The sequence below is a fragment of the Gallus gallus genome, chromosome 7, assembly GCF_016699485.2.
Source record: "Gallus gallus isolate bGalGal1 chromosome 7, bGalGal1.mat.broiler.GRCg7b, whole genome shotgun sequence".
Lineage (NCBI taxonomy): Eukaryota > Metazoa > Chordata > Aves > Galliformes > Phasianidae > Gallus > Gallus gallus.
The window spans coordinates 4,300,676-4,327,422 of NC_052538.1; the positions used below are offsets into that span (position 1 = coordinate 4,300,676).

At 46.5% G+C, this 26,747-nt stretch overlaps 2 protein-coding genes and 1 long non-coding RNA gene across 7 annotated transcripts in view; 1 reads left to right on the forward strand and 2 right to left on the reverse strand.

The window, feature by feature from the left end:
* The window catches only part of BARD1 (BRCA1 associated RING domain 1), a 43,003-nt gene extending 37,629 nt beyond the window's left edge, over nucleotides 1–5,374 (reverse strand). For all 3 annotated transcript variants that reach the window (XR_005861238.2, NM_001031246.2, XM_040703382.2), the window contains exons 1-3: nucleotides 5,187–5,374; nucleotides 5,019–5,075; nucleotides 1,650–1,795 (exon numbers count right to left, since the gene is read on the reverse strand). Coding sequence is in view for 2 of the 3 variants with exons in the window: in NM_001031246.2 (NP_001026417.2) it covers nucleotides 1,650–1,795; nucleotides 5,019–5,075; nucleotides 5,187–5,329 (346 nt within the window). In the remaining variant the exon portion in view is untranslated. The remainder of the gene's footprint in view (nucleotides 1–1,649; nucleotides 1,796–5,018; nucleotides 5,076–5,186) is intronic.
* Nucleotides 5,375–5,474: 100 nt separating this feature from the next.
* On the forward strand, nucleotides 5,475–15,916 carry LOC121111288. The gene is made up of 4 exons (XR_005861335.2): nucleotides 5,475–9,610; nucleotides 10,049–10,212; nucleotides 10,869–10,970; nucleotides 14,411–15,916. It is a non-coding gene; the product is annotated as an uncharacterized LOC121111288 (long non-coding RNA).
* Nucleotides 15,917–16,801: 885 nt separating this feature from the next.
* ABCA12 (ATP binding cassette subfamily A member 12) overlaps nucleotides 16,802–26,747 on the reverse strand; it is a 102,092-nt gene continuing 92,146 nt past the window's right edge. For all 3 annotated transcript variants that reach the window (XM_025152382.3, XM_015289304.4, XM_015289303.4), the window contains 10 exons: nucleotides 25,982–26,250; nucleotides 25,149–25,359; nucleotides 23,768–23,877; nucleotides 23,082–23,226; nucleotides 22,805–22,939; nucleotides 20,294–20,397; nucleotides 19,967–20,059; nucleotides 19,415–19,520; nucleotides 18,796–18,933; nucleotides 16,802–17,567 (listed from right to left, as the gene is read on the reverse strand). In XM_025152382.3, coding sequence (XP_025008150.2) covers nucleotides 17,448–17,567; nucleotides 18,796–18,933; nucleotides 19,415–19,520; nucleotides 19,967–20,059; nucleotides 20,294–20,397; nucleotides 22,805–22,939; nucleotides 23,082–23,226; nucleotides 23,768–23,877; nucleotides 25,149–25,359; nucleotides 25,982–26,250 — 1,431 coding nt within the window. In that variant the 3' untranslated portion in view covers nucleotides 16,802–17,447. The remainder of the gene's footprint in view (nucleotides 17,568–18,795; nucleotides 18,934–19,414; nucleotides 19,521–19,966; nucleotides 20,060–20,293; nucleotides 20,398–22,804; nucleotides 22,940–23,081; nucleotides 23,227–23,767; nucleotides 23,878–25,148; nucleotides 25,360–25,981; nucleotides 26,251–26,747) is intronic.

Consider the following 26,747-nt stretch of genomic DNA (forward strand, 5'->3'; position numbering starts at 1 on the left):
CAAATATCTACAAGAAGTGACAGATTTGCCAGAAATAAGAGTGACTGAACATCCTGAAGGATTTGTCCTCAAAAATCTGAAGCTATGATCTGCCATAGCATGAGACAACTCTGCTAGAAGTGTGCTCACTTACGTATGTATCCAAACCGTTCACCACAATGAGCTCAGATTTTTTCCCTTAACAAAATTACATAACATCCAAAAGAGCTCCTATGCTTAAAAGATAGCAAAGACTAGGTGTGACGGAAAGCAAGCTTCCACATTAGTTCCTAATTTCAGCTTCAAACAGAACACTCCTGTAAACATTCACCTAGAGCCAGCTTTAAAGTCCAAACACAACAAATGATAAAAGAACCTCACTTTTCCTGTGGCTAAGCCACGCCACACAAACCTCATTTCAGAAGAGCTATGGCATTACATGTGGTATCCAACTTCTAGCAGAATGAAAGTTCAAACCAATTTGTAAGTCACTCCATCTGTGAGTTCTGCAGAACATTCAAGCAGTATCAATAACTGTAACCAGCATAATTGTAATAATTGTACAATAATTGTAACCAATTAAACAGTATGCTTACAGCACCATAAGTGCCTCCTCTCAGACATTCTCCTCCAAGTTTTAACAAGCCTTCACCACTGAAGAGGCTTCCCTGATACCACACATAAGCCATCGCCTAGAATTCTCTGTGCTCCAGAAATTTTTTTTAATTTATAGAAAAGATATTCCTTTGCAGTTGGACAGCAGGATTCCAGCCTCATCCCATCAATGTATTCTGCTGCCAATAAGGAGCTACCCCATTAATGAACGTGAAGGTGAATACAGACTATTATTTAGACAAACGTAGTAAGAAGCAACAATGAAGCAAGATTCCTTTTTCTGCATTTGACAACTAAATGAATGTTTTCTAAAACTTAGTATTACATAAGAGGCTCCTCTGCAGGCTTGCAGAAGAGTCACATATTCACCTACACTCATCTCAGTTTTTCCTACTTTGACAATCAGTCTGAAATTTGATAGACATTAATTTCCAGTGTGCAGACTCTGCAGTCTTCTTGTACAATGAAGGACTAAATTCCATTGTAGCAGACTAGCTCACTGTTAGGGAACAGAATAAAAGAAATGAATTAAGACTTGCCCCCTTCTCTCTCTCTAGAGAGAGAGCAGCGTTTTCTGTGTGTAAAAACCCCAAACTGAAAATTACTGGGATACCATGCATGCCTTGGCATGCAAATCACTGAGGGGCATGATAATATGTCTTAATCCTTCAATGGACCCTCCTAAGGAAGTGTGTACTGTGGGATATTACACATCTGTGTTCCCTTAGGAGCACAAGATACAACATCTCGTGCCCCTGGTGTGTTCAACTAACTGCCATAAGACTTGGGAATATATCCTACTTTCATCTAATTTTGAAAGACAGATTCTAATGAATTATGGATAACCCACTCATGCAGATTTCTTCGTAAAACAGATTTGAAGAACAAGCAATCCATACAGACAGCTCTCCTCACATCAAGTTTTCCAAACATGGTTTGTAACAGCTTTTCAGAATCTTAAACAGAGCTGCACTGCTCATTCTTTATAAAGTAGGAGAGATGAAAACACTGCGGTCTGGATTCAATCGCTGCCAGAGGCCCATATTTGCTCTTACCTGAGGTGCCTGCATCCAGGAGATGCCGCAGTTTGCCGCAGAGCTGGACCATGTCATCCAGTTGACGGTTTATCTGCATGTCTTGCACCCAGGCTGGCACGTGGCACACCGGGCACCCTTTGCCAACATGGTCGCCCATGCAAGATCTGAAAGTCAAAAGTAAAAATCTATTACCCAGCATATCTATTGTACTTGCACATAGCCTTTTCAGAACCAAACATTCACAGAGAATCTCTTCCCTTAACACTGACAAACTACTATTGTGAAGCAAATACGAGCTAGTCACAAACACAGGAGAGGACATATTTATCATGGCAAGATGACATGCCATAATTAAGCAAGCTAAGTCTAGAGCCTTGCCAGGAGGCTGTCGTGGTTATCGCATGACTCCTACGGCCACAATTTGATCCAAATTTTCAAGGTGTGCTGAAGTTCCATTGCTGTTTTCTCCATATAACAATAAATAGATAACATGGGGGAGAAACAGGTTTATTAAACAAAGCTCATTTAGCATTTGTAGCTTCTTGGCAATACCATTATTGTGATATGAGCTTCAAATCTTTCATTCATTAGTCCAATGAGAGGACCTTATGATTTGCAACTGCCATCATCCAGCATTACTTCTCAATTTCAATCTATTCTACAAAATACAGTTTAACTTCACATAATCAAGACTGAATTAATCTCAAAAATGTCTCTGCTATCTTGCCATCATGTAGAATGCACAGTTCTAGGCAGAGGTACAAAATTAAACGTGAGCTGAACATATTAAAAATTTGGAGGAACAGAAGGCAAGTAATACCACAGCACTGTTAGCTGGACAGGAGGCTGTAAACACAGTCATATGAAACAGGTTGCCCAAGGAGGCTGTGGATACCCCATCCCTGGAGGCATTCAAGGCCAGGCTGGATGTGGCTCTGGGCAGTCTGGTCTGGTGGTTGGTGACCCTGCACATAGCAGGGGGTTGAAACTCGATGATCATTGTGGTCCTTTTCAACCCAGGCCATTCTATGATTCTATGATACGGCCCAAAACTAGTAGTGCAGCAGCTAACAGTCCCAGAAGCGTAACAACTACCAATTTCATTATGTGAACTATTTGCAGAACTGCACTGGCATCTTTCCCTTAAACATCACACAAGTATCATCCATGCCATCAGATAATATCAAGACAGGAACGTAGAAGCTGCTGCTATGTGTTTGTGTTTTGCACCTCAATCAGTCTTCTCAAAGCACAAAGATGCTCAGCATTGAGGCCCTGTGTCGTCACACCACAAAGACTGACATACAGCTCTTGGCTCTGATGTATCCCAGGTGACACAGACAAATCACTTTGAGCAAAGATGAGAATCACATAGGTCTCATTCTCTGGGAAAGCTGACCTCAGGCATCCCAAGTCTGTAAAAGGCAGTGCAAAGGAAACACAGGACTTTCATATGATGACATTTCCTAATTGCTTCAAGCTGTTAGCTTTTTACGCTCATCAGCCAGTAACTGTAACTAACTTAGAGTTACTCAGACAAAACTGCAGGGACAAATCTTAATAAATACCCCTGCTCATAATAAATCCCATGCTGAGAGAGAACCAGTTAAATCATGTGTTACCTGACAAACTGCATTTCATTACTTTCACACCTTTCACTTAATGCACCATAAGCCAGCTCTTGCCATCCACCCCACTCCTTTCCCAGGCATACTAACAAAGGTATTTCATTAACAGTGGATGAGAAACAATTCACATCATTCTACAGGTCCAATCCATGTCCTGCCAAGTTTGTGAACAAATTAATGTAAAAGAGTAGCCACTATTCAAGACTCAGCCATCAAAGGACGTTGAATGGATGACTAAGAGGTTGGACACACGAAGGAGAAAGGATTGGGTACCACAATTGGGATAACAGCAAACAAACTCTCTCTGCAGCATGGAAGAGCTGCTGGGGTATTCTTAAGAATCCTACTGGCTCCTCTTTCCAACATCAAAAATGAGAACCACATCCCACATCATCTTCTGATGCCTTGGCAGTTTTTCTAAAACCAAGGAATTCTTCCAACAGTGGGTTTGGAATCCTCTAGAATAAGCCAGCATTATCCAATATAAAACCACAAGGCCTCAGATACTCAACAACATAATTATGTTTACTAAACCACTGTCATGCTACCCTCCAGCAATCCACATTACACCTCATAAAATCACTTTATAAGACAGATATGAACATACTTATGGCACTTTGTACAAGCTTCTGGAGACTATTTTACTTCCCCAAGTACACCGTGGGCAGGTAGTGAAATGAAACAAGGAATCGCTCCAGAAGGCAGAACCTTCTACAGCAATTAAGGGCCAAAACTGGGCAGCCATCCACATGTCTAGATGGAAACGAACTGTTTGTATTAAGATCCATTCCATGGGGAAGAGATGCTGAGAGCATCTGCCCTGCCATCAGTTCTACAAAAGCAGGAAATTATCTTTTGCTACTGTTTTAGTATTCAGGGCTACAGTAGAAAGCTCCAGCAGAAAGGTGCAGCTAAAGACAAGGAGTAAATAGACTGCCAGTACAGACAGCAAGTCTTTCTCCATGTTTATTGGCATAGTGACTACAGCTTTAACAAGAGGCGGGGGCTGCATGTCTAGACCAGCTTATGAGCAGAATTAGAAGTGGCCTATCCTCTCCTCTGTTATAAGCACAGTAATAACAGTCTTGCCCTCTACTCTGCCCTTTTAAGGCCCCACCTTAAGTACCGTGTCCAGATCTCAGGCCCCCACCACAAAAAGGACGTGGGGCTGTTGAAGCAGGTCCAGAGGAGGGCCATGAAGATGACCAAAGCACTGGAGCACCTCCCCTATGAAAAGCTGAGGGAGCTAGGCTTGTTCAGCTTGGAGAAGGCTCTGGAGAGACCTCGCTGCAGGCTGCTAGTACTTGAAGGGAGCTTATAAGCAAGAAGGGAAGCAACTTTTTACATGATCTAATAGCAATAGGACAAGGAGGAGTGGCTTTAAACTAAAAGAGCAGGAACTCAGGTTAGACGTTAGGGAAAAGTTATTTACTCAGAGAGAAGTGAGGCCCTGGCACTGCTGCCCAGAGAGCTGTGGGTGCCTCACCCCTGGAGGTGTTCAAGGCCAGCTGAGAGGTGGCCCTATCCCGGTAGGGAGACAGCCCTGCCCATGACAGGAGAATGGAGCTCAGCGCTTAAAGACCTTAAAGATCCCCTCCAAGCCAAGCCATTCAGTGACTCCGTGCGGCGCAGATATCAGCAGCCAGGAATCTCAGAACAGTTGGGTTGGGAGGGAGCTCACAGCCCACCCCGCCCTCGGCAGCCCAGGCCGCACAAGGCCCAGCGCGGAGAGGCCCGGGGCACCCTCAGAGCTACTTACAGGCAGAAGACGTGCTCGCAGCCCCCCAGGGACACGGGCTCCCGCAACACGCCAGCACTGCGGGCAGAGGAAGAAAACAAAGCGTTAGGCGTAACGCGGCGGCTCGCAGAGCCCGAGGGGAGAAACAGGGTGGGGGGGGGGGGGGGGGGGGGGGGGGGGTGCCATTACCAGCGGGAGCAGCTCAGCGCCCTCTCCAGCCTCTCCAGCGCGGCTCGGGTGTGCGCCCAAGGCCGCGCCATAGAGGCGGCAGGGCCGGGCTGGCCGCCCGGTGCCGGCCTGTTGCCCGAGCGGCCGCGCAACACCTCACGCATCGCCGCCGCCACTCCAAATTCCCCGCCCGCCACCACTGCGCAGGCGCCAAGCGCTGTGCGCATGCGCGTGAGGGGAGCCCGCCTTGAGGCTGCTGCGCTTCCCGCGCAGGGGGGGCTGCGCGTGAGGGGAGGGGCTGAGCGGAATGGCGCGCGGCGGGCTGAGGGAGCGGCCGTATCGATTTTGTGGTGTTTTGCGCGCTGAGGTGATTTTGTGATAACGCCCCACGGCTCAGCTCGACTCCCGCTCCCACAGCGGGCTGCTCTGAGGGAGCTGCCCCCGCCTCCCCTGCACGCTGTAATTACTGGAGCACATAAAGCGGCTCCAGCGGGAATTTATCGCTTTCAGGCAGAAATACTCACAGCCAAATAAAAGATAGAGTAGAAGTGCCAGAAGCAATACATAACAGGCTTTACTGACATTTCGCGTTGAGAAGCCCCACCGGTGAGCGAGCATCGTGCCATAAATCTCAGTGCAAACGCGGTGAAAGCAAACGGGCTGTTCTGTGAGGGAACTTCATCACAAAAGCGATGCGGAGTGGGCAAATTTTGCAGGTGAAAGCTGTGGGAAACAGCTTTCAGCTCTGCTGAAGTGTGGGGGCTGTTTTGGCCTTTCATGGAAGGTTAAATGTTGATCTTTGCTGCTGCTGTTAGCCGTAGGTGCAAGGAGAACAGTGCGAGGAGGTCAGACCTGGTGGTGCCTCGTCCCATGTGTGCTCACAATATCTGAATGCAGATGAGGAGTGATGGCAGGTGACACAGCTGGGACAGGGACCTGCTCCATCAGCCCTCTGAAACCAGGATAAACTCACAAAATAACTAGCGACAATCCATTAAACATCAGCAGCTCCCAGCCTTAACGTCCTCCTCCCTCTTGCTAGGATGCTGTGCACTTTGCATGCACTTCCGAAAATGAGCGCCCAGCATTTGGCCTTAAGTTGGTCCACGGGAGGCTCAGGTTGGATATTAGGAACAGTTTTGTCTCAGAAAGAGCAGTGCTGCAGTAGCACAGCTGCCCAAGGGATGTGGTGTTGTCACCATCCCTGCAGGTGTTCCAGAACCATGGAGATGTGGCACTGAGGGACGTGATCATTGCCTATGAAGGGGGTGGGTTGGGGTTGGACTTGGTGATCTTAGAGGTCTTTTCCAACCAGAGTGATTCTGTGATTCTACGACCTCCTGGTGCGTCATGCCAGAAGGTGGCAAATGGACCTGCTGCCCAGCTGCAACTTGGATGCGGTTTGAAGCATTTGAGCCAAAATTACAAACACCACATGATCCATAGTGCTCTTAAGTCAACGTGGCATTTATGTTCGCAAAATATGAGGTGCCGATATATACTATATAGGACAATAAAACAGATAAGCACTTCATCTGTCTTTCCCCCGGCTGAAATATGGTTATTGTCCGTCTCGGTAAATCCACTTGTGTGTGCGTGGTCTCCTTTGTGCTGAGGCATCGTGTGAGCATTTACAAACATTTACAACTAAGCTTAACTAAGGCAAAGTACTGCCTTGGGCAGCCAGCCTCGAACAAATACTTGCGTTCAAGAAAGATGTAAAAGTCACCAGTGATTCATTCGCCCTAGTTTTATAAAGGTTAAGGAGTGGGCGCTCTTGGAAATCTAAGAAACGTCTTCCAGTGCAGTGAATAACTGTGAGCAATTGGACAGTCAGGAGCAAAAAAAACGACGCAGAGAACCGGAGGGGGGGGGGGGGGGGGGTGAGAAATATATCGCTAAATTTGGTTTATGCAGTATTTAAAGTATGAGGAAAGCCATTCCAGGCAGTATAAAGCTCCCATACTTCAAAAGGAATTTGCTGCATGACAGAAAGCTTGTAGAGTGGTTTCAGCGTTGGTGCGATGCCATGCGGCAGCAAAGCAAGGTGCATGCATGACTTGAACCCAATGAGACAGCGATGGTACTGCCTGTGCTGAGCACAAAACAGCATTTCCAACAGCGCAGGGCTGCAGAGTAAAACTGGTGCTGAAGGAGGTCACTGGTAGAATCCACACCACCCTACCCCGTCATTTGGAAGCGTGGCCTATCTGGTAAAGACTGCCATACGAAATGCACCACTACCTTGTATTCTATTTGTTAAAGGATGGCATCCTCACCACCTTGCTGCATCATTTTGAAGCGTGGCAAACCTCGTAAAGACCTTCCTATGCAAATACACCACTGCCTGATGTTCCACTCATTAGCAAAGTTATTCTGTCGCTTCTCAGTAAGTAGACCACCGCTGTGTGACTCATTGCATGGCGGCAAGTCAAAACAGAAGATTGGAAGAGCGTTCCAGGAGAAGCAGCCTTGCACTGTGAATTCCCTCTTTCTTCAGATGTCTGAATCAAAGCCTTCACAGGCTGAGCTCAGCTCACTTGCCAGGCCACCCTTGGCGTGGTTGTTGTGCACAGTCGAAGCCCCGTGAGCTTGATTCTGGACCTCCTGCGTGGCAGCGTGGACTTGAAAGACATTGGGCTGTGGAAATCACTTGGTGCAGCAACTGGTTAGGGCTGTTAGAGAAGCAAGTGTTAACATTTTGAATATTGAGGGATTTGATCCCCAGAAGGAAATAGCAATAATAATAATAATAAAAAAAGTCTGTTAGGCTTTCAGACTAAGCAGCACAGTCAGCATTGCATTACACAGCGTTAAATTATTAGTCGAGGTTCAACAGCAGGAACATCTGCTGGTGTTAGACATGGCATTTTTAATTAAAGGCAGCAGCCGCCTGTGGTTCATCAGTTCTGCTCTCGCCCTGTGAGTTGCTAAACCCAGAGGCTGCTCTGGCTGGAGCAGGTGCTGTGGAGCTGGTGCTGCAGAAGGGTGAGTGACGAAGTCCCTAAGGTGACAGGCAATTTGCACCTGGGCTGAATGGCCCAGCAATCAGCAGGAGCTCTCCATGAATCCTCACCTCGGTCAAAACTGCAAGGGATTTTGTGAAATTGAGATTACCCACCTGGTTTTTCCTCTCCTCACTATCTGCAGGGTAGGAGAACAGGAGTTTTGAATAGAAAGCAAAGTAGGTGGGAGGAAGAAGGCCTCCCCTGGGAGTCCTATTCCCAAAGGCATTAAGGTTTGAGAAGGGAACACCATCAGCTGCACACTCAGACCCCTGGGCTCCAAACAGAACCAACAAGTACCAGCAGACTTCAGCCAAGGGAGGACACAGGCATGATACAGATTGCCCAAAGCCCCATCAGGATGGGTAAATCTAACAAATCAAGAAATAGTTGTAGATGGAGCAAGAAACGTGCCTTTCTGCCTTCATGCACCCACTAAAACTGAAATGCTGTCCCGCAGCCTAATCTGAAGGGATCCATCATTCCAGTAATGTATTACTTTGAACCTGATCACAAAAGGCAAGGTCCTGATTTGTCACAGGCTGGGGCAGAGGTCCAGGGCAGGCACAGACAGCCACATGGCAGATGTGCAGAGCTGGTGTCCCATCCTGTCGGTGTGCAGGGGGCCGGGATTTCCCTCGACGAGTCCTGCAGATGGTGTTTGTTTGCTCAGCCACGATGAGAAAGGAAAATATTTGGTGCAATCTGCTAGCAGGCAGAGTCAGACATATGGTTGGCGCGCTGCAAGCCTGGGTGCTCGGGAAAAGGCAGAGCTCTGCAGCACCTTTCAGATGCTGGATTACCTTTGAGCAGGATGAAAGTGCAGGGAAACCTTTGAAGAAGATGGCTGCAGATTTCCTAATGTGCCGGGGCTGCTGTACTGTGACCCCTCTTATTATTAGCCCCATTCTAATTAGTCCTGTTACACTATCATGATTATATTAGTGTTATTATAAATAGCCCAATTATAATTAACACGAGCCTCAGCCCTGGCTTAATGCTTGGTGAAGTTCTCCCTGGCTGGATGCCCATTCATCAGGCAAACACAAAACATGGGTTAAAAATGACAGAGGCAATTAATGGTGATTGGCACGGGGGAGCTGAGGTGTGGGTGGAGCATCACCTTCGTTCTCTTTACATCTGATTTATGATGATCTTTTCAGACGTATCCTTGCAGCATGAAGCCTCCTGGAAGTGTTTGGGCCACCCCAAAACATAACATTCTTTTTATTTCCCTTTTAGTCGAAATAAAAGTAAATCCTCTGAATATTCAGATGTCCATTTCCCGAATACCAGCACCCGATTCCTGATCGAGACTAACCCCCACGTCAGGTACCATTGTGCTGAAGGGTAATGGGGCCGTGAGCTGCCAGCTGTGATCAGACCCTGCACACCCATCCCACCCCAGGAGAAAGCACCGTGGGCACCACCCATGCCACTGTAAGCCTTGTTCTCTTCGGGTGATGTGCTGTATCTTTTTTTTTTACCCAAGTGGAAAGAGCACAGAAGCATTTCCTTTCTGTGAAGGCACCTTTGTCAGGCTTTAATTCCCTTTTCCCCTGCACATCTTCTTTTGAAGACGTACAGCCGAGCGTCCCTTTGAAGCTCTCACTTTTAAATTTGCCTTTTGGCTGCCGTCTGCTCTGTGACATCGATCAGGGCTTGGCACCACCGGTTTCATCAAGATGAGACATATTGCCGGGACTGTGGGCACTGGGCATGTTCGGAGGGAAAAGTGCCATGGCTTTTTAACACGAACCCTTTCCTGAATAATTTTCCAGGAAAATTGTGGTGTTGCCACAGAGATAGGATGTAATGCATGGGGAGGACCAGCCCTACTCCCTGTGCTGGGGACCTGCTCTCTTGCTTTTCCCCCAGGTGCCACATCCATGGGTGACCTCAAGTCCCATGGTGCCCAGCCTGAACCGTGGCAAAGCCCTGGGTTCAAAGCTCCCTGGGTGCTTTCCCTGGAAAAAACAAGGAGCAAACTCCCCAGTATGCCTCTGTGTGCTTGCAGCTATGGATACATATGTTCTATACAGGTAAGGGTTACTTTTTTCCTTAGTAATCCCTACTAAACCCAAATTAAAATGGTAACAGCTCCCAGTGATTTATACTGTTACGGTAACTAACAGCAGCCACTTGCTGCTAAGCGGCTGATTAATGATCCCTATTTACAGTGTGTCCAGCTTTGAGCTGCAGCTTACAAAAACAAAACTTCTCTCCCCAAAATCTTCCTTGCGTGACCCCAGGCTTTTGCACATCTGCAGTCCTGGGTGCACAGCCGTGTTTCTACCTGGTTTTTAAGATGTTGCCTGTAACCATGCAGGACAACATGCTCTGTAATATGGTCCAAGCTCTCACTTGAGCCAAAACTCATAAACACCTGGGGAGGATGGTGGGGAGAATGAAACACAGCAGCTTCCATTCATCACGATGAGGCCGATGAGCAGTACAGAGATTTAGCAGCCCCAGGATGACACCCATTCCTGCCATTTAACCTAACGTGAGAAGCAGTGGTGTATTGTTCTCATGAGCTGATTTCAGGCATGGAAATTACCCTGTGTAGGATATTCACAGTGGAAAAATAATCCCCACCATCAGGCTTCGCAGGAGCTGTATGGGTTTGTCGTCTCACGGGTCAGGGCTGTCTCCCCACCGGCTCGTCCAATAATTACATTTTTCTGTTGTCTGACAGAGTTACGTCCTTTTGGCACCTGGGATTCCTGCCATCGCTGCAATATGAGCTCTGTCTGAAACTGCATCCTCAGCCGTGCTGCCTCCACTGCCCTGCGTGTAGGTACGTGTACACAGGCTAATGTTCATCCCCAAGCCTCCCCTGAATGTGTTCATTGCTGCAACCCCATGGTATTCCCCAATCCTGCCAAATTTTTGCAAATCCAAGTTTATAGCCCAGCCCTGAGGAGGAGGCTGCCTTTAGCCCAGCAAACCTCTGACTGACAACGGGGGGCTTTGTAACAAGCCTACCAGCTTTGCCTTTGCCACCCACCCGTGCGTAGCAAAGAGCTGTTTCTAGGTAAAAAAAAAAAAAAAAAAAGAAGTTGCTTGCTGAGTCTGTAATGAGGATTCTCAAATGCCGAAGACGTGGAGAGCAGGTTAAAGGAGCAGAGCCTCGCTGCCCAGAAGAGGGAGGGAACGGATGCAGCCACTCCGGCGCATTTGCAGAGTGTTATTGCAGCACGAAGCATCGCTCTGTGAGCAAATGCTCCCTTCGCAGCGCTGCATTCCCCGGGGAAGCTTTAATAATTCCTAGGGAGGCTCTGAAGGCTAATAAAAAAGTGAATAAAGAAGTCAGCCCCAGCAATCGGTCTCCTCCTCCTTCCCAGGGAGCCTTAAGCTGCCCTTGTTTGTCTGGCTGCTCAGGTGCAGCTCTGATTTCCCCAGTTCCTAAAGAAGAAGGAATTCAGCAGCACGGCAGCCTGCTTTGCTGCGATGGATGGTAATTGTTAATCTGATTAAGCTCAAGGTCTCCCATTTTGCTCATCTTACTGACACTGGAGATATTTAAAGAAACACTTGAGAAGGAGCACGTGAAGACATGTGAAACACCTGCTTCTGGGCACCCATCAGTATTGCACAGGATAGCATGATTTGGTGCAAGTTGACATGATTTTGCATTGAAAATGAGATCCATGAGGTTTTAACACACACAGAAGTCCTCAGGCTGGTGCACAACTGGCAAAGAAGAGACTCCCTCAGCTTTGTGTGCACTTTGACAGGATTTTAGAGAGGAATTATTAGGGAACAAGATGAAGCCCTGCAGCCCATTGCAATCCAGGGCAACCTGACTATGGACTTGCATTGCAGGCTCTCAGCTGGGTCTTTCTGCTTGCTGGTGTTATGCTCAAGAATGAGGGTGAAAAGGCATTTTGGATTCCCATACTTCATGCAGAGATACCAAAAGAGAGCTGAGAAGCACACAGAGGTATCCTCATGTTTCTAGCATCTCTTAAGGTTTGGTTTGAAAATATAAACCTTTTTTTTTTTTTTTTTTAACCAGTTTTCTCAACAAAATGGACTCAAATGCTTCAGCCTCCAGGTTCCTGGAAGCAGGGAACGTTCAGTCCATGCAAGAGGGAAACCCCTCTGCCCTGAGGAGGGTGAAAATCTGTTCTCTTTCAGAATCACTTGAACCTTAATTGCTTTCCGGCTATCACCTGTTAGAGAAAATTGCTATTAAAATGTTGGAAATGTTTTCTTTGTTCTTCCTTTGCCTTGCTCCTATGGCTAGCAGAGGATAGATGAGGCAATCCCTTGGCATTAGGGTACCCAGCTCAAAGTGAGGGATGTGCTGCAGCCTGCCAGCTCCCACTGCAGCCACCCAGCAAAGAGGGACTCTTTGGGAAGCACCAGGCTGGTGCTTGCTGTGGTTTGTGGAGCACCTGGGCAAAAAAGCACAGCCTCCCACTGCTGGGTCCTGCTGGCTAAGGAGAAATTTCTCTGTTGGGAGCAACATCTGCAAGGTGAGCAACTCCGCAAAGATATTATTTTCTTGAATCCAGAGAGCAGCCTTTAATAAGGTGCTAGGAAGAGGCTCTGTTTAACTAAATCTCAAGCTGGGTATCCCTAGACCTGCCTGCCCTGGTTCCTGGTTTCTCCATGCTCTTAAATGACAACAAGCACTGGTTTGTACTAAAGCACCACCAGTCACTGCTGCCCAGAAATCTTCAGCAGCCCTCATGGATGTGGGTCACCAGGCAGACACCAGATCTGTGCTCAAGGTCCTCTCTGCGTAGGTTGGTGAAACGCCGCGGGTGTAATTAAAGATGCTCTGCTAATTGGATGTGCAGCCCTGAGGGATCTGCTTTAATTGGATTTCAGTCTCCTTGGTTATCGTTTTAACTTCAGTACATGGCTGTTTTGCACAGGAATAAGCCACCAGGTGTGGATATGGAGGAGGCGTGCCATCCTGCACTGCACACACCTCCGTTTGTTATGCTCTGGCTGTGAAACCACCACTGCACAATAAAGCCCAGGGCTGTGTGAAACCCCTTCAGCTGGCAACTAGGACAGAGACAGCGGAGGGGCTGGGAGTTCACCTTGACCTGCTAGTGGAGGCAAAAACCCCAATTATTACCCTGTCTTCACTTGGATTTTTTCTTGCCTGTGTTACCATAAATCCTCCCTCAAGCCCTGAAGGTGCACTCCTTTGTTTCTTTCTTTGGAGTCAGAGAAGAGCTCATCTCTTTCTAAAAGATGTTTCCTTTCTATCCAAATGCTTGTTTTAGCGACAGAGCCACTGCTCAGCATTCAGGAGCCCGTGTTGAATTGGAGGTTGGAGTGGATGATCAGATTGTTGCTTTGGGCCTTAAAAAACTGGGGGAGCACCACCATTGATTTCTCTTTTTTCCCAGCACAAAGCCTTCAGAATTGCTCTTCCTGGTGATGACCCGTTTCCAAAAGTCTTTCAAACCAGCAATCGGAAATGAAGTGGGGGCTGCACCCCTGGCACCGAGCACAATGGAGAGGCACCAGGCTTCAAGTTTTGCTCCATGGGCTGCAAGCATCAGCCAAGCTTTTCTTCACCCTGGGCTGCATGTGGCCACTGCCTGTCCTCCCATTTTGCCACATGCTTGGTTTCAGATGCCACAGGATTGTACTCTGACACAGGTCGTTCTCCTAAAAACAATACCCCTTTGGGGTGACCCAGGGCCTCCTGTGGCTCCCCCCACGCCCCAGAGATCTGGGGGGGCTCATTTTGGATGATGTGGCCTCCAAAGAGGCTGTCCCCAGTACTGCAGGGCTGCTCATCCTCCCTCATTACCAGCACTGCGTATGCAAGCTGCGTGAGGAGCAAAGCCAACAGTAAGTTAGTGTTGGCCGTGTCCCATACTAATGTTGTTCTTACTATTTCAGTGCCATCTTCCTTATTTCCTCCCTCTCCCTGAACAACTAAATTAATTAGAGTGATTTTTTTTTATTTAAATACTGTCGTGGAATAATAATTCTGGCAAATTCGTTTCTGTCATTCCCCACTGCTTCTTTTCGCTGTTGCGCTCCCCTCTAATATGCTGTAGATATTTTGTTATAGCTATGCAAGATCACAGCTGTTGTCTGCAAAAAAGAGGGAGTAAAATCATGCTATGTGCTGTTGCCATCTAACAACCATTTCTCTTCCTCCACCAACTCACACAAACAGAAAAAAAAAACCCTATTCCACTATTAAGTGCAGGAGCTTGTATTTTTCTTGGCTTGTAAAAACTCCCCAAATCCTTACAGCCTCTTCGATGAAACAGCAGCAGTGTAAGAAAGCTGAGGCCCAGAAGACAGGCCAGGGTCCCATCCTGTGCTTTGCTGGTCTGTGGAGCAACGCTGACCCGGACGTCTTCGTTTGACCTATAAACATGCTTGTTGTCCCAGTGCAGGGACAAATCCACTGCTGTGGTTCTCACGAAAGGACAAAGAAGTCCTATTAGACCCTCAATTAATATTTACAGTAGTGATAAGGGCTGAGAGAACCGTTGTTTGATTTGCCCCCACAGGACAGCTTTCCTTGGCTGCCCTTGGTGGCCACTTGCATTAAGGTTGAAGCCAAGCAAGGATCAGGCTTGAGAAGTGCCATGCTCTCACCAGCAGTGCAAAGATGGGACAGAGATTTGAGTCAGTGTCTCTTAGTCCACATCTCCAATTACAAAGTTGATTTGAATCCATCTCACAATCCACACAACCAACTATGAAGGCCCTCCCTGGCCCTGGACTTGTTTAGTGTTGTACTGCAGACACCTTGTGTTGCTGTATTTTAAAGCATTCTTAAATGAAACTCAGTTGAAGCCCATGCAGTTCCAATTAACACATACGGGCCACATAATCACTCTGGCTTGGCGTTATTGCTCCCCTTTGCCTCAAACAAAGGTTACTAGGGTGGCTGAAGTGAGATTGCATTAAACAAGCGAGATGAAAAGCTTGCTTTCCCCCTGGCTTCAGCATTCATCTCTCACTCACGGAGAGGTGATGTGTAGCAGTATGCAGAGCGCTCCTCTGTCCCTTCCAGGGACACTGGGGTCAATGTTTTCAGAGATCTTAAGCTCCCTGCTCAGACCAAGAGAAAGAACCAGGCTCGACGGCTGCCTGGCTGCATTGAAAAAGTCATTTTCTGAGCAGTAGCTTTGTATTTCCATCCTGCAACCTGAACGAGCCCTCCATGGGGAGACCGAGGGGCGATAGGAAACCCAGAGCTGGCTTTCAGAGGTAGGATGTTATTAGCTTCCACATTTCTTGTCCTGGAGCCAAGCCTGGAGCATGTCCTACCTTAGAAAAGGACAGGTTAAACCCACAAGGCTCAGAGGGGGTTTGTAATATAGAAAAAATGATAATTCAGCCCCTGGTGATGCTTCATGCAGCCTACTTGCCAGATGCTTCAACCCCCTGAGCAGTTGTAACTACTTCTCCACAGGTTTCAATTAAATTCCCTTAAGTACCTAAACTTTTGCTTGTTTGGACCAATACCTGCAGACTTGATTGCAATAGCAGATGTTTTATTTTTACCTGCAAGTGAAACTGGAGAGCGTACATCACGGCTGTGACACATTTCACATGAAGCAGATGTTTCTATTAATGCCAGAATTGGGTGGAAATCCAAAGGATGCTTTTTGCTTTTTTGGGGGGGGAAATTCTATTTTACCCAATTAAACTGCAACTTGCTGAAGTATTCCAGTGAATCACTCCCTTTTTTTTTTTTCTTCTCTTTTTTTTTGATTAGCAGGCTCTAAAGGGACAAAAGAATAGCTTTGTATCAGTCTCCCTCAATTAAATGTAAAGTACATCTGGACAGAGCCTGAAGATCCATCTTTCACTGGCAGTTGCAAAGCCATCGACATAATAAAATAATACTCTGATTGGTATTACAAGGCTGCATTTAAATCATTGGCATTCATGCTCTGTGTCCTTTGCAGGGAGCGCAAGCCCTCCATTAGAGAAAAGCTTAATTTTATACTGTGATCTGTGTAAGATATGCAATGAAAATGAGAGGGGGAAAAAAGAGCTTTTTCAGAGCTGGAGACGTAATAATAGGAGGCACAATGAATGTCTGGGCAGCATTTGCAGTTACTTATAAACTGCAGGTGTCAAATGCATTCTGGAAAGGAGCTGAATTCCAAGTTTTAATTACAGCCAGCAGGTTGAGGCGTAATTCAAGGCTTGATAATACCTCCAATCCATAGTAAAACTCCTCCTGCTATCAGCAAGAAGTTTACGCCGAGATGAAGGAGAAAGCGTGACCTCCTCGCAGTAGCTGAACTCTCTGAACTTCTGCATCCCACTGCAAAATCCTGCTCAGCCTTGGTACTTACAGCGCCTGTTCCTCGTGCGATTATCTCAGCAAGCCTTAGCATCACACGGGAGCTGAACTGCTAACACTCTTCTCGTGATCAGGATGAGAAAGATGCGGCATCGCAGCTTCCATCTACAGTTTCCCTCGGCTCAAATTTAACAAGTACAGCTGTTTCATAGCGTTCTTCTGCCATGATGGGGACACCCTGAGCACCAGCAAAAAGGAGAAACAGGCAGCTTTGGTGGAGCGGTCGTCCATGGGGTACCAAGAGCTGCCTGGGAGCTGAGGGCTTATTCTGGGTGTCACGTAGGGCTGGAACAAACCAAAATCAGTGGAAGCACTGACTTTTAAAATAATTATATTTGTACTGACATCACCCACACATACAGAAAAGCTTTATGTCATTACCAAAGACGGCCCCCACCAACGGCATACGCAACTCAGTACACAACACCTACAGCCTCACAACACCCCTGTGAGGTGGGGCAGCGCCATGAACCCTATTTCACCGGTGGGGAGCCTGTCAAAACTGAGCAACAGAAAGTCTGTTGCAGAGCAAGAAGGAGAGTGTGGGCCTTCAGAGGGCAGCCACGGGGCTGCTGCTTTGTCAAACACCCCGCACTGCCAGCAGCTCCTCTGCTCCATCACAGCCATTTCTCCTGTAAGTAAATGGCCGTGGCCAGCAGGAGCAGGTGATGACAACTAAGTGCTCACGGGTATAAAAGTCATCGTACAACTAAAACTGGGGAGAAAAAAAAAGACAACCTGTGGAAAGATCGATTTGATTTGTAACCAAATGCCCGCCTTAAGTCCCTACTACATTCCTAGTAACAAAATAAGTGCATATCAAAAAAGTACTTTAAGAAGTCATGACTTCTTATGCCTACCATCCTAGAATCATAGAAAACAGGAAGAAACTGGAAGAACCCCAAGAGGGGTCATGAGGTCTTTTCCCCAGCTCCTGTGCTGCCTTGTGGTAGTGCCCTTTCAGTAGATGGAGCTTATGGTGCTAGCTTGGCCACAGGTGTCAGAGCTGTCTGATGTCACATCGGGACCAGCATCCATGCCATCAGGATCTGCTTGATCTTTAGCAAAGTCGATGAAAACCTGTAAGTTTAAAGGATGACATTCAGTATGCGACAGTGTAAAGAACTGATAATGTGAATGAATAAGAAAAGAGGAATGGCTGTACATTTGGCTGAGCCTGGAGAGAGTGCTCAGGAATGGATTCGCACTGCATTTGACAACTGCAAATGTTGTGCTTCTTATGGCTTAATGTAAATACATGGAAGCATACTCCTATACTGCTGAATGGACACCTGGGAATGCAAAGGTAGACGTTCCTGCAGAACCTAATTGTCCTGCAGCTCATGTTTCAAAATACTAGTGAGATAATACCCCCGTGTGGTAGTGCATTTTGATTACAGCGTAATACATCTATATTATTACTTTATAAACCTATCTGTCTATATATAATTGACATCTATGCAGGCGCAGCTGCGTATTATATAGATAGGTATATATAATCACACATAACAGTCTGTTTGAACAGTATCTAATGAATACATAAAATATTCTTACTGGAGCACTACAATCACATTTGCATACACAAAATCCATGCCATCCTCTCACAAAACACGACTTGGGGCTGGTTTCTCTCACAACCACTGCCCCCTCATTAAACAATATTGAGAACCTCCTTCCCTCCTTCCCCAAATCTGTACAACAATTCATAGGATTACAGGACTTGCATTTTTCCTCCTGTCTCTGAGGCAGACCTAACAGATCAGATACTGATGCTCAACAGACTGCTCTCTTCTGGATAAATCCTTATGAATCCCTTCAGCTGAGGCATTTTCCTACAAGGTTTTGATGCCAGTGGGAATGTTCTTCCAAGGGAAAATGAAAGGAACATGCCATGAAAGCTAAGTTTGGAGTAATGCTCCATTACCATCCAAATACAGTACAGGAAAGAACAAAATCAAGCAAATTTCCATGATTGTCAGGAAAACTCTGTCACCAGGATGCCTAGCATTGAGCTCTGGGGTGATTCATAATCCTGCCCTTCATCTTCATCCTTGAGACTGCTGAAATCAGCACTGACAAGGAAGAACAGATCCTTTATGCTACAGGCAGCATTCTGTGTGTTTTCCCAGCGCCAGCATGGGTATCTGGAGGCAATAGTACTGATAAAGTATCCCCAGGAGGAATATGGATGGAAATGCCTTTAAAATGTAGTCTATTGTGTGCAGCAGTCCATTATGTGCAACCATCATTCTGCTCGCTCCCCTGTTAACAGTTCAAAATGGATGGCCACAGATCTTTAATTCCTTACCTCCTCTAGCGTCGTCTGACTCACTGAGAAGTGCCTGATTTTGAAGGCTTCTTTGCTGGCTTCCAAGAGATCAAATATATTTGCTACCCCTCCTGCCGAGACTGGAACATGGTACTCCACCATGTTGAAATGACGATCCTGCAAGGAACAACAATGATGGGGTAAAGTTAGGAGGCTGCCTGTGAAGAGCAAGCTGCCTCACTGGCTGTCTGGCTGAAGATGGAAGCACAAAGGAGCTAAATAAAAGAATTAAAGGACAGAAGATGCGTTCTGTCCTCTGGTTCCTAAAGGTGATCAGTGACAATCTAATTACTAATATAAAGTGCATCTGCATACAGTCCAGGCTTCAGTGGAACCATTCACAGGTGCAGAGGGTCACCTAACAGCTGCCTTACAGGATCGCTGCAGCTGTTTGGCTGAGGTTATTTAAGGCATCAAGGAACCTGGATAATCCAACCCTTGGGCAATGCTGCTGATAGCTGTAACAAGTGCACGTGTATGAATTTCTTATACTTTAAGAGCATGGACCTGTACGTACAGCAAGTTACAAGACACCTATCTTGCAAGATACTCCTGCTTATTGTGGGAGGACTCCCTTGAATGCAATTGTCCTGCTTACCTTCAGGCACGTATTTGGGAAGTGTGACTTCATGAACTCTGTCAGCGTCTCTGTGTCAACTGTGCTGCTATTTAAGTGCATCTTCACAGTGAATCCTCTTCCAAACCTAGGAGATAAGGAAAATCACAATTAACACAGTAAGAAAGAGAAATAGATAAAGAAAATCCCTTGAGAGTGCTGCACAGCCTCTTCGGGGAAATCTAATGCAGGCAGAGTGCAGCTTGAATGAGGTCAGGGTTGTTAACCTGGAGTGAATCTCAATAAGGAACAGGACTGTTGTGATAACTAATAAAATCGAAGCTCAACCCCAACATGCACTTTACATTTTCAACAGTGAATTACTTTGGAAAACACATCTCTTGGAAAAAAGGCTGTGAGAGATCAAAAAGCATATTAGTTAAATGAATTTCAGTGGTGCAGTAAGGAACATAAAACAGAAAACTGCTTATTTTGATGCCCTGTTAACAAAGGTCTCGTGTCCTGAGCCCTCAAAGCTGTGTTAGTAACTCCAGATGCTAATCAGTAGAAGTGGAGTGAGTATGTTTTACAGACCTGCTCTTGATATGCTGCAAAGAGCCAATGCACTGAAAACTCCCATTCACCATAATTGCCAGCCTGGTGCAGAGGGCTTCACATTCTTCCATGCTGAAAAACCAACAGAGAAACTCTAATAAGTCATTGAGAAGGCATACAAAAGCAATTATTTTGGTGATCAGAGAAGAATACTGCATCTTCCTTAGAGTATGGTGGGTCTATGTGGGCACCCCCATCCAACCCAACCCACACAGCTGTCACAGCTCAGTGCCCTGAAATTCTCTGAGGAGCAGCACATATCTCTTGAAGACGCTGAAAGTGGAGAGAAAGCCAAACCAGCCCTACCTGTGAGATGTGAGTATCACAGAGCATTTGTTCTGCACTTCCTCACTGATGATTTTCCAAAGGTGGCGTTTAGCATTTGGATCCATTCCGGAGCTCGGTTCATCCTATCAGGAAAGACAGGATTGAACGTAATATTGTACTCAAAAGCTGATCTTCCTAATACTTGTCCTCTTGTTCTCTTTTTATGTTAATCATTAGGGTTATATTTGCTAGTAAGGACCCCCAGGTGAGCTGCCACTGGTACAGATCAGGGAGAAGGATTATGCTGAATTGCTTTATTGAATGGGTATGATTGAGACTTGCTTCCCTCATGCAGAAGCAAGTCAACCAAAGACATCCATCCTCGCTGCCTTTTGGAACGGTTCAGCTCCCTGGTCACTGCAGTGGGAACTCCCAACCTCACTGGATTCCTTATAAGAACTGAGTGGCTCTGATAACACCACCTAAGATCAACCCTACCCTGGTGCTTTATATTTCCACAAACACCAGAAGTATAATCTTCAACAAGAAGCAACCAAAAAGCAATTGATTCCTAGGTGAATCTGCATTCTGCTTCTCTCATATCCTGACAAAACATGTGCTCCATTCCTCCATTTATAAAGAAAATGAGCCAGAGATGAAAGACAGTACATTGCCTTCTACTTTATGCATTGCTGATAAAATTGTTAGCTGGTTTCCAATTGCCAGATTGTTATTTTTAAGGGTATTGTACTATATGAGGCAGAAACAAACAGCTTAGGTTCATGCAGCAGTCAGTACAGGGAAAAATTCCCCACCTTTTCTTTTTATTGAGATTTTGCATGTCACAAAAGTTATCAGAGGGCTGGTGTGGTCACTTCTGGCCACAGACCAGCTGGGCTGGATACAAGTTGGAGCAAGGAAGGCTTATGTTCAACTAAGCATCCTATTTAACACTGCTCTTAGAGCACTGAACATATTTAGAAACATTGAATAGAATCATAGAATCCTTCGAGTAAGAAGGGACCTTTGAAGGTCATCTAGTCCAGCTGCCACCACCTCTCTGGGCAACCTGTGCCAGTGCCTCACCACCCTCCCTGTAAAAGATTTTTTCCTTATACCCAACCTAAACCTCCCCTCTTTAAGTTTGAAACCATTTCCCCTTTTCCTATCAAAGCAGACTCTGCTAGAGAGTCTGTCCCCTTCTTGCCAGTAGCCCCCCCTTCAGACACTGACAGGATGCTCTCAGGTCTCCCCAGAGCCTTCTCTTACCATGCTGAACAGCCCCAGTTGTCTCAGCCTGTCCTTGGAGGAGAGGTGTTCCATCCCTGGGATCATTTTTGTGGCCTCCTCTGGACACGTTACAATAAGTCCATGTCTCTCCTGTACTGAGGTTTCACCAGCACAAAGCAGAGGGGCAGATCCCCTCCCTCACCCTGCTGGCCACACTGCTTTTGATGCAGCCCAGAATACGGCTGGCTTTGGGCTGTGAGGGCACATTGCTGGCTCAGGTCTAGCTGCCATCCACCAGAAACCCCAGGTCCTTTTTGGCAAGGCTGCACTCTATCCTTACATCCCTCAGCATGTACTGAGAGCGGGGGTTGCCATGACCCAGGTACAAAACCTTGTTGTCTTTTGATCTGTTGAACCTCATGAGGTTCATCTAGGCCTACTACTCAACCTGTCCCTCTGGATGGCATTCCATCCCTTGGGCATGTCAACTGCACCCCACAGCTCTCCACATTTAAAATACAGCAAGTGATAAACTCACAAAAAAGTATATTTTAGCAATGCTGTATCTCATGGAAGAACTGAAAAGTTCAAAGGGAAAGAAGAACGGGGAAGCCAGATCTAGAAAAAAAAAAGTTTTATGTTCTGATCTTGAAAGTTGCTCCTTTGGTCTCCTATTTACTGGCAGCCTTGGCTGCTAATTCTTTTTGCAAGACTATGCAGGATAGTCAATGCACCAAATCAAGAAAGAGCTGGGAATGAGGAAAATTTAACTGGCAAACAGAAGATCTACTTTTGACCTCTGAAAGATTCTAACACAGAAAATGGTACTCCCATAAACTCCTCATAAACATCTGTTCCCCCTCCTGTTTATACACTCCCTTCAAGTACTGGAAGGACACAATGAGGTCTCCCCGGAGCCTTCTCTTCTCCAAGCTAAACAAGCCCAGTTCCCTCAACCTTTCCTCAAAGGAGAGGTGCTCCAGCCCTCTCATAATCTTAGTGGCCCCCCCCTGGACCCACTCCAAGAGCTCCACGTCCTTCCTGTACTGGAGGCCCCAGGCCTGGACACAGTAGTGCAGATGGGGCCTCACAAGAGCTGAGTAGAGGGGGACAATCACCTCCCTCTCCCTGCTGGAAAATCAAATCTGTATGTGCTTGCTGGAATCTAAACTTTCCTTTGATGCGCATGATGTCAGGCTACTTTATTCAGTATGAACATCTGGGGAGTGTCCTGCAGCCTGTGTCTACAAAGACTGTTCAAGTGTCCCTCCTGCCTGGAGATCTGCTCAGCTTTCACCCAACAAGGCCCCCATTTCTCACCAGCAGCAGAATAGATGGATTCCCAATGAGAGCCAGAGCAGTTGACAGTTTTCTGTTGGTGCCATAACTGCACATAGAGGTAATTCTGTCTTTGTAGGCCATCAGATTCAGCCTGTGGAGAAGCTGGAGCACGATCTAGGGGTGGAAGAGAACTAATTTCACAACAGAGTCCAAGAATTAATGACCAGTATGCATCTACATTGACAGACTAATTAAATCAATGTAAAGGCTCCTGATAACTAGAAAATGCTTAAAGTCAAGCTTTGGTTTTACTTACTCCTTTGATCTCTCTCTCTGGGATGCCGTGGAGTCTAGCATAGTAATACATGTGCTCTTCCACCGTCAGCAAATCATCTAAGGCATCTTCTTGAGGACAGTAGCCAAAGAGAGACCAGTGTGCCTCAGTGATGTCATTCAAGGACCTTTGTAAGGAAGTAAGCAAGTCTTTTTAAACACACCAAATTGCCAATGCACTCTGGAATCTCCTGCTTCCTACCTCCTCCCCAAGCCTTAAAGGAAAACGCTAAGAATTTGCAAATCTTCAACTTTTAGGCCCTCAGCTCTGCAAAGAACTGTATTTGTGAGCCACATTGTCTAGCACGTAAGTCTCCAATTTCCATCAGCCCTTCAGACAGTGTAGCTGCCACCAAGCCTACTCCCATTAAAGAACGCTTGGAGATGAGTCCTTCTGGTCTGTGGGTTTGTGTCTGATCCCATTTGTAGTGAATGAAGTGGAAGAAACACCACTGAGAACAGCAAACTTATGACAGCAAATGCAAACTCTAATGAAGAAACTGTGCCATCTTCAAAGGGTTACATTCCCTGCCTTATTTATTTTTGCTGTTTTGCATGTTTGGCTTTGTTTCAAACCTTCATATTTCCTTTCCTTCGCCATCCAGCCTTATAAACCATTCTCAGGCTGATTAGCTTACGTGCCTTCCCCTGAAATCACATTTTGCATACCCAGAATGATCCTGGACCTGCAACCTTCCGCTGGATGCTCCGATATCTCCTGTCAGCATCTTAAAGATGGTTGTCTTCCCAGCTCCATTCACACCAAGCAAGCCAAAGCACTGGGTTGTGAGAAAGAAAGGTAGAAATGCAACCATGCTGTATTTATAATGCAAAAATATTGCACCGAGATGAGTGCTCAGTGCAGCTTGTCACTTCTTTTCTCTGGTCTTTTGAGCAAGATAAATTGCAAGAGAGGCAGAGATACTTGGAGCATACAAACATTATAATGGAGGTTGTTTATGGTACAATATATCGCAGTGTATATTAGGACCGTTTGTTTAATATGGTGAAGAATCAAGGACGTGTCTCTAATAGAGTCATTTCTTATACTGTAAGGTGCATTCTCACAGTGAGCTCGCCTCACAGGCCAAGTCTCGCTCATCTCATTTGTGCAGACCTCCCATTGACAGGAACAGAGCTATTCATAGGAATGAGGTGGGTGAGGTTTGTTCTGTCATTGGTAAAACCTTAACGTGACACAAGGTTTTCGTCAAATAATCTCACTAATGCACTACATTAATAAGATTAAGAACCGGCTCCCTGTAGTGCAGTTCAGTATCTCATGCTAAAATCCGCATTTTATTGCTAAAGCCAGAGATACACAACTGCATGTCGCATAAGCAATCACCACTGTGCTGATAATTACTATTATTTTGATATCATTAACACACAGCTGATTTGAAAATCCTTGTGTGCTGGGACCCAGCCAGAGGCAGGGCATCCATCCAAGGCTCATCCCCCACCTCAGGTCTGTGCAGGAACAATATCTGTGCACAGGGCCATGGCCTCTGGTGACAGATGGGGAATGGCACCCCAAACCCCAGCAGTGTTGGGATGACTTTTGCATCACTGAGAAGCCTCACTGCCAGCTGTGGTTTGGAGAAATCTTCTGCCAAAAAGTTCAGTGACCACGTTGCTCACATGTGGCTGCTGTCCTCCTGCCCAGCACTGTAAGTCCTTTCATATGCCCAGTGGTTCAGTGATACTCAGGAGTACTTCCAAGCTTTCCCACTATTCAGTTGCACAGCCTGGGATAGGATCTGGTCTCCAGAGGCCCCATAAATTTTCCTCTGGGTCACAGAGATGCTCCATGTGCTCCCATCTTTTCTCCTAAGTGAGTGATCAAAATCCACCAGCAGCCTTTATTTGCTACTGCAGCCCCAAGAATTAATATATAAAAAGTGCAAGGTGAATGAAGGAAGAAAGAAGTCAGAGCAGAACAAACCATTCCAGTCACACTGGGACAGTGGCAAGGACTGGGGAGAAGATGCTGGTGGGACTCTGGACATGCCCCAGTGTCCTTCCCCATAGCTTTAACCAACTTGCTTACCTCTCCGGCAGGAATCCCCAGGCTGATGTTTTTCACAGCCACAATGCGTTTGTGAGGAAGGTGGTAGATCTTTGTGAGGTTCTGAAGCAGTACCACATCAAAGTCAGCTTTGCCAGACTCTACTCGGATCCTCTCTGCCTGAACATCCCCATCTTCTTCAGCCACAGACAGCAGAAGTGGGGCTTTGCCATGCACTCTGTCAAACAGGAACCTGAGGGGGGGAAATAGGGTTATTATGCCCTTATCCTTTAGCAGTCACAGACAGCAGTAGGTCTGTATGTCTGGGGCACTGAGGAGCTTTCTTGTGAGATCCCAAGGCATACGCAAACATACATAGGCTTGCAGTTTCTATTCTCTTTTCCTATTTAATCTTTTCAGGGAATTCAAGAAGCCCAGTGTTCCCTTTCTGCCTCATTTTTCCTCTTATTCAGCAAATATTCTGAGCTGGAGCAGGCCTTGCCTTGTGAATACACTCACAGCACCAGGGACAGGTTCTTGCTTCTCCCCGGATGAAAGAAGAGGCTCTCAATGAGCTGACTCCTCTCACCAGCCAGCTGAACACCAGCCCACCAGAGCCAGAGGCCTGAAACAAGGACAGCAGCCTGAGCCAGCAAGGACTAGCAAGGGACTCTGGTAACCCACACCTAATTAGCAGATACCCTAATTACTGGTAGGTACTAGCATTGCTGCCAGAGAAAAATTCTTCTGTGTTTGCAGAATGTCTGGGAAATACATGGGCTTCATAACGGACAGTGGTGGTGTCAGAGCCCAGAATGAACCCACTGAGTGATGGCTCAGTCCATTCTCATCGAGATACTCCAGATGTTACTTACTCCAATGTGCTGTTCCAGACCTTCTGAATCATCCCATCGTGAACTGCCAGACGAATGACAAAAAACACGGTGCCCTGGATAAACATGGCAAGCAGCTTGGACGTGGTCTTGTCCAGCTCAAAGGTTTTGTCAGGGTAGTCCACTCCATAGGCTTTCAAGAAGCCCAGCAGTGCCTGATCCTGCGACAGTTCAATCAAGCCGTAGCCAAAGCAAAATTGTGGGAACAGAAGGAAGGCGTGCCTTAAGTTTTCAGCAAGATCACGCAAGCCCTGGGGAAAAAAAAAGCAACACCACAAGAGCAGAGTCACTGTTTTTATTCATGGAATAAATTCATAGGTTTCACTATGGAACTGAAGTGTAACAATTACATTGGGATTTGCTTGTGTCTCAGAGCAGAGATAAATTGAGAGCAAAGAGCTCTAGAGACAGCTCATTTCACAGACACAAGGTCAGAAAAGTCAAGAGGCAACTCGGAGGCTGTGATCACCCATAGTAAGTAGCATCCAATTCCTGTTGCAGGAGCCTAGTGCACGCAGCAGCCAGAAACCCACTCATGAGCCAGAGCTGAGTCCTGCAGCTGCTCGAAATTAGCAGCACTGCACCAACCCACTGCTCTCCAGCCCCACTCCTCTGGAGCACTGTCCTATCCTTTTTTTTTCAGACAAACATTCCCATAAAACATAAGATCTGGCTCTAATAGACATAAAGACTTTTCCAGTTAATTCATGGCAAAACAGCTGAGTGCCCAGTCTCCCAGCTACATGCC